This window comes from Chlorocebus sabaeus, chromosome 4 (assembly GCF_047675955.1).
Source record: "Chlorocebus sabaeus isolate Y175 chromosome 4, mChlSab1.0.hap1, whole genome shotgun sequence".
Taxonomy (NCBI): Eukaryota; Metazoa; Chordata; class Mammalia; order Primates; family Cercopithecidae; genus Chlorocebus; species Chlorocebus sabaeus.
In genome coordinates, this window is record NC_132907.1 from 15,379,379 (window position 1) to 15,391,988 (window position 12,610).

General features: G+C 36.6%; 1 protein-coding gene across 16 annotated transcripts in view; it reads left to right on the forward strand.

The window, feature by feature from the left end:
- SSBP2 (single stranded DNA binding protein 2) overlaps nucleotides 1-12,610 on the forward strand; it is a 323,926-nt gene that overhangs the window by 95,859 nt on the left and 215,457 nt on the right. For 14 of the 16 annotated variants that reach the window (XM_037982164.2, XM_007977098.3, XM_007977115.3 and 11 more), the window contains exon 2: nucleotides 12,291-12,363. In XM_037982164.2, coding sequence (XP_037838092.1) covers nucleotides 12,291-12,363 — 73 coding nt within the window. Of the gene's footprint in view, nucleotides 1-10,675; nucleotides 10,763-12,290; nucleotides 12,364-12,610 lie in introns of all 16 variants that reach the window. The other 2 variants (XM_073014640.1, XM_073014643.1) reach the window with 1 other exon arrangement.

Sequence of the window (12,610 nt, forward strand, 5' to 3'; positions counted from 1 at the left end):
TTTTTGAGACAGAGTTTTGCTCTTGTTGCCCAAGCTGGAGTGTGGTGGCCCTATCTCAGCTCATTGCAACCTCTGCCTCCCAGGTTCAAGCGATTCTTCTGCCTCAGCCTCCCAAGTAGCTGGGATTACAGGCGTCTGCCACCACGCCCAGCTACTTTTTTGTCTTTTTAGTTGATACAGGGTTTCACCATGTTGGTCAGGCTGGTCTCAAACTCCTGACCTCAGGTGATTGACCCACCTTGGCCTCCCAAAGGGTTGGGATTAGAGGCATGAGCTACCGTACCTGGCCAGTTGGAAATAATTTTATTTGTTGGTATGGCAATGACATTTTCTCAGATTTTAAAATTCATGTATTAGGCAGAGAGAAATCACTTAAGTGCTTTTTGAATGAATATATCTAAGTTCTGTATTGTATTTGCATGCAGAATGAAATTAGACCCTCACCTCATACCACAGACAAAAATCAAACTCAAAATAGACTGAAGACTTACACATAAGACTTGAAACCATAGAGCTACTGGAAGAAAACATAGGTGAAAAGCTTCATGACATTGCTTTAGCAATGATTTCACGGATATGACCCCAAAAGCATAGCCAACAAAGTCAAAAGTAGGTAAATGGGATAATATCAAACTAAAAAGCTTCTGCAAAAGAAATAATCCCAGAGTGAAGAGACAACCTAGGGAATGGGGGAAAATACTTACAAACCAAACCTCTGATAAGGGGTTAATATCCAAAATATATAAAGGAACTCAGACAACTCAATAGCAAGAAAACAAATAACCCAGTTACAAAGTGGGCAAAGGACACGAATAGAAATTTCTCAAAACATACCAATGGCCAACAAGTATATGAAAAAATGCTCAGTGTTGCTAATTATCAGGGAAATGCAAATTAAAACCAAAATGAGGTATCACTTGACACCTGTTAGAATGGCTATTATTAAAAAAAAAAGAGAGATAAGTGTTGTTGAGGATGTGGATGAAAGGGAACCATTGTACACTGTTGGTGGGAATATAAATTAGTACAGCCATTAGGGAAAACAGTATGGAGGTTTCTCAAAAAATTAAGCATAGAACTACCATATCATCTCGCCATCCCACTCTATATATCCACAGAGAATAAAATCAGTATGTCAAAGAGATATCTGCATTCCCGTATTCATTGCCACATTAATCACAATAGACAAGATATGGAATCAACCTTAGTGTCCATCAACAGATGAAGGAGAACAGACTATATATACACAATTGAATACTATAAACCTTTAACAGGAAGGAAATCCTCTCATTTAAAAAACAATTTTTTAAAATTTTACTTTAAGTTACAGGATACATGTGCAGAATGTCCAGATTTGTTACGTAGCATACATGTGCCACTGTGGTTTGCTGCATCTGTCAACCTGTTATCTAGGTTTTAAGCCCCACATTCATTAGGTATTTGTCCTAATGCTCTCCCTCCCCTGGTGCCCCAGCCCTCAACAGGCTCTGGTTTATGTTGTTCCCCTCCCTGTGTCCATGTGTTCTGATTGTTCAGCTCCCACTTATGACAGAGAACATGCGGTATTTGGTTTTCTTTTCCTGTGTGTGTTTGCTGAGAATGATGGCTTCTAGCTTCATCCATGTCCCTACAGAGAACATGAATTCATTCTTTTTTATGACTGCATAGTATTCCATGGTGTATATGTGCCACATTTTCTTGACCCATTGATGGTCATTTGGGTTGGTTCCAAGTCTTTGCTATTGTAAATAGTGTTGCAATAAACATACATGTGTATATGTCTTTATAGTAGAATGATTTATAATTCTTTGGGTATATACCCAGTAATGGGATTGCTGGGTCAAATGGTATTTCTGGTTCTAGGTCCTTGAGGAATTGCCACATTGTCTTCCACAATGGTTGAACTAATTTACATTCCCATCAACAGTGTAAAAGCATTCCTGTTTCTCCACAGCCTTGCCAGCATCTATTGTTTCCTGATGTTTTAATAATTGCCATTCTGACTGGTGTGAAATGGTATATCATTGTGGTGATTTGCATTTCTATAATGATCAGTGATGATGAGCTTTTTCTCATATGTTTGTTGACCACATAAATGTCTTCTTTGAGAAGGGTCTGTTCATATACTTTGCCCACATTTTGATGGGGTTGTTCGTTTTTTTCCTTGTAAATTTGTTTAAATTTCTTGTAGATTCTGGTAGACCTTTGTCAGATGGGTAGATTGCAAAAATTTTCTCCCTTTCTGTAGGTTGCCTGTTCACTCTGATGCTAGTTTCTTTTGCTGTACAGAAGCTCTTTAGTTTAATTAGATCCCATTTGTCTATTTTGGCTTTTGTTGCCATTGCTTTTGGTGTTTTAGTCATGAAGACTTTGCCTATGCCTGTGTCCTGAATGGTATTGCCTAGGTTTTCTTCTAGTGTTTTTATGGTTTGGGGTGTTACATTTAAGTATTTAATCCATCTTGAGTTAATTTTTGTGTAAGGTGTAAGGAAGGGGTCCAGTTTCAGATTTCTGCATATGGCTACCCAGTTTTCCCAGCACCATTTATTAAATAGGGAATCCTTTCCCCATTTCTTGTTTTTGTCAGGTTTGTCAAAGATCAGATGGTTGTAGATGTGTGATGTTATTTCTGAGGTCTCTGTTCTGTTCCATTGGTCTATATATCTGTTTTGGTACCAGTACCATGCTGTTTTGGTTACTGTAGCCTTACAGTATAGTTTGAAGTCAGGTAGCATGATGCTTCCAGCTTTGTTCTTTTTGCTTAGGATTGTCTTGGTTATACAGGCTCTTTTTTGGTTCCTTATAAAATTTAAAGTAGTTTTTTTCTAGTTCTGTGAAGAAAGTCAATGGTAGCTTGATCGGAGTAGCATTGAATCTATACATTACTTAGGGCAGTATTGCTGTTTTCATGATAATGATTCTTCCTAGCCATAAGCATGGGATGTTTTTCCATTGTTTGTGTCCTCTCTTATTTCCTTGAGTAGTGGTTTATAGTTCTCCTTGAAGAGGTCCTTCACATCCCTTGTTAGTTGTATTCCTAGGTATTTTATTCTCTTTGTAGCAATTGTGAATGGAAGTTCATTCATGATTTGGCTCTCTATTTGACTTTTGTTGGTGTATAAGAATGCTTGTGATGTTTGCACATTGATTTTGTATCCTGAGACTTTGCTGAAGTTACTTATCAGCTTAAGGATTTTTTTGGGCTGAGACAGTGGAGTTTTCTAAATATAGAGTCATGTCATCTGCAAACAGAGACAATTTGACTTCCCGTCTTCCTATTTAAATACCCTTTATTTCTTTCTCTTGCCTGATTGCCCTGGCCAGAACTTCCAATAATATGTTGGATAGGAGTGGTGAGAGAGGGCGTCCTTGTCTTGTGCCAGTTTTCAAAGGATATGCCTCCAGTTTTTGCCCATTCAATGAGATATTGGCTATGGGTTTGTCATAAATCATTCTTATTATTTGGAAATATGTTCCATCAATACCTAGTTTATTGAGAGTTTTTAACATGAGGAGATGTTGAATTTTATCGAAGGCCTTTTCTGCATCTATTGAGATAATCGTGTGGCTTTTGTCATTGGTTCTGTTTATGTGATGGATTACGTTTATTGATTTGCGTTTATTGAACCAGCCTTGCATAACAGTGATGAAGCCGACTTGATCGTGGTGGATAAGCTTTTTGATGTGCTGCTGGATTCAGTTTGCCAGTATTTTATTGAGGATTTTTGCATCAATGTTCATTAGGGAAATCCTGTCATTTTGACAACATAGATGAACCTGGAGGACATTATGTTAAGTGAAATGAGTGAGGCAGAGAAAGACAAATACTGTATAATCTCACTTATACAGTCAGCCCTTAGTATCTGTGGGTTCTGCATTCAAGGTTAAAAAATATTTGGAAAAAGTCATACAACAATAAAAAATAGCACAACATAAAAAATACAGTATAACTATTTAGCATTTACATTGTACTGGGTATTAGAGTAATCTAGAGATAATTTAACATGTACAGAAGAATGTGTATAGGATATATGTAGACACTATGCCATTTTGTATCAGGGACTTGAACATCTGTGGATTTTGGTATCTGTGAGGGTATTGGTGTCAATCCCTGTGGATACTGGGGGATGCTTGTATTTTTGATCCCAGGTTGGTTGAATCCAACCATGTGGAACCCACAGATAAGGAGGCTTGACTGTATGGAATCTAAAAACATTGAACCTATAGAAGCAGCATAGAATGGTGGTCATCGGCAGGCAGTAGGGAGGATTTGGGAGATATATGTCTAAAATAACAAAAGTTCAGCTAGATATTAAGAATACATTCAAGAGATCTATTGTACAATGTGGTAACGTGGTGACTGTAGTTATTATTAATAACAATGTTTTGTATATTTGAAAGTTGCTGAGAGAGTAGATTTTAAGTGTTCTCACCACACACAGAAAAGATAAATATTTGAGGCAATGGATATGTTAATTAGCTTGATTTAGTCATTCCACAATATATAAATGTACCAAGACATCATGTTGTATATTACGAATATTTATATGACAAAACTTTATACAATTTTTATTTATCAAATTCAAAAATAAAGTTTTTGTTCTGTTGTCAAAATTTTATTTTAAATAGCTAAATCCTCCTTCCCACCAAAAAACCTGACTAAAATTAAGTCAGAATTAATTGGGAAAATAATTTGCAGAAAATAAACCAGAGATTTAATATTTTTATATAGCTGAATACCTTCGATATTTGTTTAGAGTGCCACAAAGTTTAATCTTTTACTGGAGACATAAAGCTACCATTATGATGGTTGATTAGAGGACAGTACTATAATAAGAGTTGCCCTCAGGCCTTCTGAGGGAGGCACAGGGATATTTGTCCCAACTCCAAGTTGGCCATACTAGTTTCACTGCTTTACTTAGTTTTTCTGCCCCATTCATTCTAGTTGGACTTCATCTGTTACTTCTTATTTTTATTGTTTCTGCCAGTAGCCGTGACTCTTACTTCCTTCTACGCTTTTTCTACATACATTGTATGTATTTGGGAGTTTTAAATTTTAACAATGAATTATGAGCATTTCTTAATATCATTAAACATTTAGCAAAAATATATTTCCCCATCACATGTATATATCATGATCTAATGATTTATTTTTTCTCAGATATTTAGATTGCCAGTTTTTCACTGCTATAATTTTGCCCCAGGCATCATTATAAATTGTTTGGCTTTCTGAATCTTTATCGTAGTATTTTAGAATAAAAATTACTGGAAAATAAAAGGATATAAAGATTTAATATTTAATTTTTTATTGCTTATTTCTTTCTAAATAGGAAATATAAGCTCAGGGGAAGTAATCAAACAGAAGAAAAGTTATGTGGTTAGAAAAAGTCTCCCTCTTATTCCAGGCCCCCAGTCTCTAGGAAAAAAGACCTGCAATAAAAGATACTGTTTGAACTCAAATGATTCCATGAGCGTGGGAAGCATGGGAGCGACTTGTTCCAGTGCTTGTATGTACAGAGAATATTTCTGTGATACAGATGAGAGCATACTATACAAACTGTTCTGCACTTAAAAAAAAAAACTTATGACTTTTTCATTTTGCCATGGTATTTTTCTGAAAAGTTGCACCATTTACACTTCCACATTTCACCCTTATAGGCATTGAATGCTTTAATGTTTTTAAAGTCTTTGCTACATTCATTAGTGAAATTTTGAAATACTTTTTATGATTAGGGGTTGAACAGTTTTTTTTGGAGTTACTGGCCATGTATAACCATTCTTCTTATTTGAATTCTCATTTTCTTACCTTGCTCATTATTTAAAAACTAAGATCTTCATAGGTCTTCATATTCTGACATGTCATTTTATTTGTGCTCTTTATATATTAAACATATTAGCCTTGACATAAGGCTATATGTTATGTCACAAACCTCACAAATCACCACTAAAGAACTTACTCATGTAACCAAACACTGCCTGTTCCCCAAAACCTCTTTATATATTAAACATATTAACCTTGACATAAGGCTATATGTTACGTCAAGGCTAATATGTTTAATGTATAAAGAAAATAGGATTACAGATCCTGTTTTCTCAGTCCTTTATTGCTTTTTAATTTTATTTAATTTTTGTAGGGACAGTCAACAGTTGAACACTTTTATCTTTTTTAATTTTTATATATCTGGCTGGGCGTGATGGCTCACCCCTGTAATCCTAGCACTTTGGGAGGCTGAGGTGGGCGGATCTCAAGGTCAAGAGATTGAGACCATCCTGGCCAACATGGTGAAACCCTGTCTCTACTAAAAATACAAAAATTAGCTGGGCGTGGTAGCACCTGTAGTCCCAACTATTTGGGAGGCTGAGGCAGGAGAATCACTTGAACCTGGGAGGCAGAGATTGCAGTGAGCCAAGATCACGCCACTGCACTTCTGGCATAGCCTGGCGACAGAGCAAGACTCCATCTCAAAAAAAAAAAAAAAAAAAAATTATGTATCTTTAATTTCCTTCTAATTGTATAATTTTTAAATCAAAAAAACCCCCTTTGTTAGAATTGTGCAAAATAAAGAGTAAGTGGGGTCCTCCCACTCTTAAAAAATAGAAGATTAAACCGAAGACCTGTTCTAATCCAAATTACTATAGATATTGAATTCATGAAGCCTAGTTGAAGGAGATTTGACTGTCAGAGCTGGAGACTAATACAATTCCAATTATGGAATTTTATCACTGTTGGTTGATGTTTCCCGTCTGCCTCCCACTGCAGTTGTGAGTACACGTGTGTGTAGTTGAGGGACAGTGAGTCTAGTGTCCATCACATGTGTAGGTGTTATCTAATGATCTCAGGCTTTGGCTCTTCTCTGTGTTCTTCTCATCTTAATCTCTACCTCTGTTCTTATTTTTAAAGTTTAGGCGCCTGTAGTGACCAAGGAGTAAAGAAGGTGCTGAGCTGTACCAGATATATTTTGTATTTCCTGCTTTGGCTCCCTCTCTAGAATTGTTGGTCATCATTTTGATAACTTGGTCATTGATATTCAGTTTAAAATTAGAATGAAATGAAGATAATTTGAAGATATATGATCCATGAATCATTGATAGGCTTTTTCATTAATCAATGTTTTTTAAAGAAAGACTGGTTCTGCTTTTTGCAGGTGACTCTTACTGTATTTGTTAATTTGTTTCTATGTATTTAGATCGCATTAGCTACTCTGCTAAATAGCCACTCTGTATTTTAATAAAGTACTTAAATTTCTTAATGATCATATAAAGGAAAATGTTAATTCAAAAGTATTACTGTTCAAATATTTGTATATTCAATATTTATCTTTAAATTTTCACAGTTGAGTAATCCAAATAAAATGTTGCCTTTTTCTTTTCTTTTCTTTCTTCCTTCCTTTCCTTTCTTTCCTTCTCTTTCTTTCTTTCTTCCTTTCTTTCCTTTCTTTCCTTCCTTCCTTTCTTTCTCTCTCTCTTTCTTTTCTTTTCTTTCTTTCTTTCTTCCTTCCTTTCTTCCTTTCTTTCTTGACATAAGATCTGACTTTGTTGTTCATACTGGAGGACAATGATGCGATCATAGCTCACTGCAGCCTTGAACTCCTGTGCTCAGGTGATCCTCCTGCCTCAGCCTCCCAAATCAATGGGACTGCAGGTGTGAGCCATACAGGCTAATTTTAAAAATATATATAAATATATATATTTTTTGGAGATGGGGTTTTGCTGTGTTGCCCAGGCTGGTCTAAAACTCCAGGGCTCAAGCTATCCTCCTGCCTCCGCCTTCCACTTCTTGGGATTACTCCCAGGCATGAGCCACTATGCCCTGCTCAAAATGTTGCTTTCTTATGTTTGGTGATCTCACATTACTAGACATGGCACCAAGCTGTGATTTACCTGCATGGATGGACAACGTCACTCCCCTCTGCCGGAATCATTTGTGTTCAAACAGTATCTTTTATTACAGGGCTTTCCCCCCAGAACTTTCTCGACATTCTTATTTCTGGTGGATCAGTGTCCTTTTGTGGGGAGCTAATGGGTAATACATAATCTGAAGCTACAGCAAATATTATAGCTCCTGCTCTTGCTGTGACTCCCAGTGGTTCCAGAGCAGGAAGGAGGAAAGAAAGGAGTGGCAAATGTGGGGGAGATAGTGCCTTAGAATCCAATACATGATTTGGTAATTGGCCAAAATTATAACAATTGTTATTACTTACTGTGCTTTCTAATCCTTTTGACAATACAAGCAAAGTATTATTCTTCCTATTTGACACATGAAAAAACTGACATTCAGAGAAATTGTGTTCCATTCAAGGTGAGCACGGGTACTATGAAAACAGATGGAGAAGGTGAATTTAACTTTGGATATGGTCAATTTAAGAGATAAACATATTTTTAGAAACAAACTTGGCCAGGTCCAGTCGCTCATGCCTGTAATCCCAGCACTTTGGGAAGCCTAGGCAGGAGGATCTCTTGAGTTCAGGAGTTCGGGACCAGCCTTGGCAAAATAGCAAGACCCTGTCTTTACCAAAAAACATTAAAAATTAGTCAGATGTGGTGGTGTGTGCCTGTAGTCTGAGCTACTCGGGAGGCTGAGGCAGGCAGGATGATGGCTCTGATTGCACCACTGCACTCCAGCCAGAATGATAGAGCAAGACCCCGTCTCAAAAAAACCAAAAAACACCAAACTTAAAACAGTAGTTTAGTTTGGAGAAGCAGGTTTGGAGCTTGGGACAGAGGATAGCACTACAGAGATAGGTTTGGAAAATCCTATACACAGAGGTGATAATTAAAATATTGGAGATTTTTTTCTATCCATCTGACAAAGGGCTAATATACAGAATCTACAAGGAACTTAAACAAATTTACAAGAAAAAAAAAACTCCATCAAAAAGTGGGTCCAGGATATGAACAGTTACTTCTCAAAAGAAGACATTTATGCAGCCAACAAACATGAAAAAAAGCTCATTGTCACTGCTCATTAGAGAAATGCAAATCAAAACCACAATGAGATACCATCTGATGCCAGTTGGAATGGCAATCATTAAAAAGTCAGGAAACAACAGATGCTGGAGAGGATGTGGAGAAATAGGAACGCTTTTACACTGTTGATGGGAGTGTAAATTAGTTCAACCATTGTGGAAGACAGTGTGGCGATTCCTCAAGGATCTGGAACTAGAAACACCATTTGACCCAGCAATCCCATTACTGAGTATATACCCAAAGGATTATGAATCATTCTACTAAAAAGACACATGCACACGTATGTTTATTGCAGCACTATTCACAAAAGCAAAGACTTGGAACCAACCCAAATGCCCATTAATGATAGACTGGATAAAGAAAATATGGCACATATACCCCCATGGCATTCTGTGCAGCCACAAAAAAGGATGAGTTCATGTCCTTTGCAGTGACGTGGATGAAGCTGGAAGCCATCATTCTCAGCAAACTAGCACAGGAACAGAAAACCAAACACCGCATGTTCTCAGTCATAAGTGTGAGTTGAACAATGAGAACACATGGACACAGGGAGGGGGAACATCACACACTGGGACCTGTTGGTGGGTGAGGCAGTAGGGGAGGGATAGCATTAGGAGAAATACCTAATGTAGATGAGGGGTTGATGAGTGCAGCAAACCACCATGGCACGTGTATACATACCTATGTAACAAACCTGAAAATTCTGCACATGTATCCCAGAACTTAAAGTATAATAAATAAATAAGAAAAAAGAATAATACAATGAACTTTGAGGACTTGTGGGAAAGGGTGGGAGAAGGGTGAGCGATAAAAGACTACAAATTAGGTACAGTGTATACTGCTTGGGTGATGGGTGCACCAGAATCTCACAAATTACCACTAAAGAACTTACTCATGTAACCAAACACCACCCGTTCCCAAAAAACCTATGAAAATTAAAAAAAAAAATTAGAGATTGCTGATCATCTATTATGGAGTCATCATGGCAGTAGACTTAATTAGTTGTTCACCCATGCATTGCTCCCTGACACCCTTTTTGGAGCATAGATTCTGATGGCCTGAGAACCATTAATTTTGTTCAAAGGAGATTGCAGAACATGAATATATGAGGTAGCGTTATAGATAGGTTTTCTCAGCCCGATCCTACTTCATCACCCTGTTGGTAACAATGAGCTGCCACAGCAGATTCTAATAGTAGTAGGATGGGCTCACACCCTTGGAAGATACTTCAGAATCTCCAGTTGAAACCCTTACCTCAGTCCCTTCCAATACATTTTTTAGAATCACTATTTTAGATTTACGGAGGGAGAAAGTGGGGACTATCACTTTTGATTTTACTTGTAAAGAGGTAAGCTTTTTGTTTCTTAGGTACTAAAGAAAACTTAGAAGAACTGTATTATCCCCATTAATATGAAAAAGAAGATGTTACAAGGAGGTAACTCACTTAAAGAATGGGGTTTACTGAAAGGACACAGCCTTGACTGTTCTGAGGTCTGTTCTCTCCATAACAGGTTCTCACCATAACATGGTGCCCCTGCTTTATTCACTCTCTGCCTCTCACTTTCAAATTCCCCAAGCTTGGTGGACCAGCTTTATTGTTCAGCCTTTTACTTAGGTGGGGATTTCTTTCCTATGCTAACCACTGGTTTGGCTCTAGGCCCAAGGTTTTACAAGCCGCATGGAATTACCTGAGTCTGTTTTTTTTCAGGCAGTGGGGCAGGACTGCCACTGGCAGGCAATTTTGAGGTTCCACAGCCTATCCAAGAAGATTTTACAAATATTACCCTTTTCCAAGGTACAATTTGCCATCATGGGCACTGAATCATGCGGTAGAGTTGAGAGTCACTAGTGGGGGGAGAAAGGTATGGGGTATGTGTTTGAAGAATATGTGATAAGAATCACCAGCAGGATTGTTTGTTTGAAACTACAGGAATATTCCAATTTCCCGTATCCCTTATGATATACTTTGGGTGATAAGCCACACTTCCACAGGGAGATACTGCTACTGAAGGGAGCATGCTATATAGCTTATTGTGTTAGGGTAGGAAAAGCAGTTGAGAAGCACTGATGTAGGAAGTGTCATTCAATTTGAATATGTTAGGAGATGTTTCTAAATTACATTCATCCTCACGGTCAATAACTTACTTTCTGTGAGTAACTTTAATAGGTCTACTCTCTCAAGGTGCTTAGTAGCTACAATATTTGGCAATTTTGGAATGGGGAAAGAATTAAATGGACAGAGCAACTGAATGTGTACAAGCTTTCTCTTTTCATGACAGATGCATTATATGTTTTCATGAAAATAAAGAAAATACTCAGTTTTGTAAATGCCATCAATCTTTAAAAGTCGAAAATCTGTTTGGCAAGACAAGTGGTACAACTATAACCACAGAATTGTGGTTATTGTTACATTGTATTGTTTACTGTAAACCTGGTTCAATATTGGTAAATATAGTGTAGCAGAAACTGAACTGTTGTGAGCTATCTGGGCATTGGGCCAAGATATCATTAAAAATACTGCCTCAGACTAATTTGGGTTTATGAATAATATTTTGTTAACAGCTCAACTGAAATTGAGCCACATGGTGTAGCTTGAAAATTCTGAATCCACAAGATAATGAGAGTAGTTTGTGTATACAACACATTCAATATTCTATATTTGAGTGATAAATTTATACATAATTTTGTTAACCTTTAAACTGTAAGCTCCCATATGCTTAATATGATCTGATCTCTTTAAAGTTTACGTAATGCTGTAGTTTGCTGTGAATCTGAATGCCTTGTAAACTAAAGTATTATTGGTTTAACAATCAAATCTAAAGAATAAGAAGTTGCTGAGCAAATATTAAAATGGATATTCAACACAGTTTTGGCATATGTTTCTACAAACAGCTAGAGTTTACATTAACATTCACCAAAAAGATTGAAGGACATAAAGTGTTGGGAAAGTTCACTAACTTAATTCATTTCTTTTACTAATGAAAGGTTATTATGCCTTCAAATGGGATTTAGAGATTATTAATAGTAGATATAGCAGTGGGAATGAGCTTATGATAAGTGAGATGATTCAAGAAAAAAATCTCTATATATTTCTTGCCAAGAAAAAATACATTTGTCTTTTTCTTCATGTGCTACTTTTAATTACTTTAAGTTCTTTCTGAACATACATGTATTATTAATAATTCCTATTGAAATAGCATAGGAAGAGTTTATTTTTGGTCACTGTTAGTGTGTAAGATATTTCAGCAATGGAAAGATGTGCATTATTTAAAGAATGAATTTTAATATTCTTCTTCTCAATAAATGTTTTATTTGTTTTCCAGGTTAGCACTCTACGTATATGAATATCTGCTCCATGTAGGAGCTCAGAAATCAGCTCAAACATTTTTATCAGAGGTATGTTTTATAGATTTTCTGTATTGCATTTTGATCTTATGTAAATGAATGGAAAATATACTATAACGATTATTTGAAGAAAGTTTGTTATGTATTATATAGTGAATTCTTAGTTATCAGTATACATAGTATAGTTTTTATAGATTATGTATAAGCATTTTTATCCCCATGCCACTTCTGTGCCACTCAATTTTCTAGTCACCTTTCCAGCCGTTTTCTCCTTTTAGAAATGGAAAGTAATATTAGG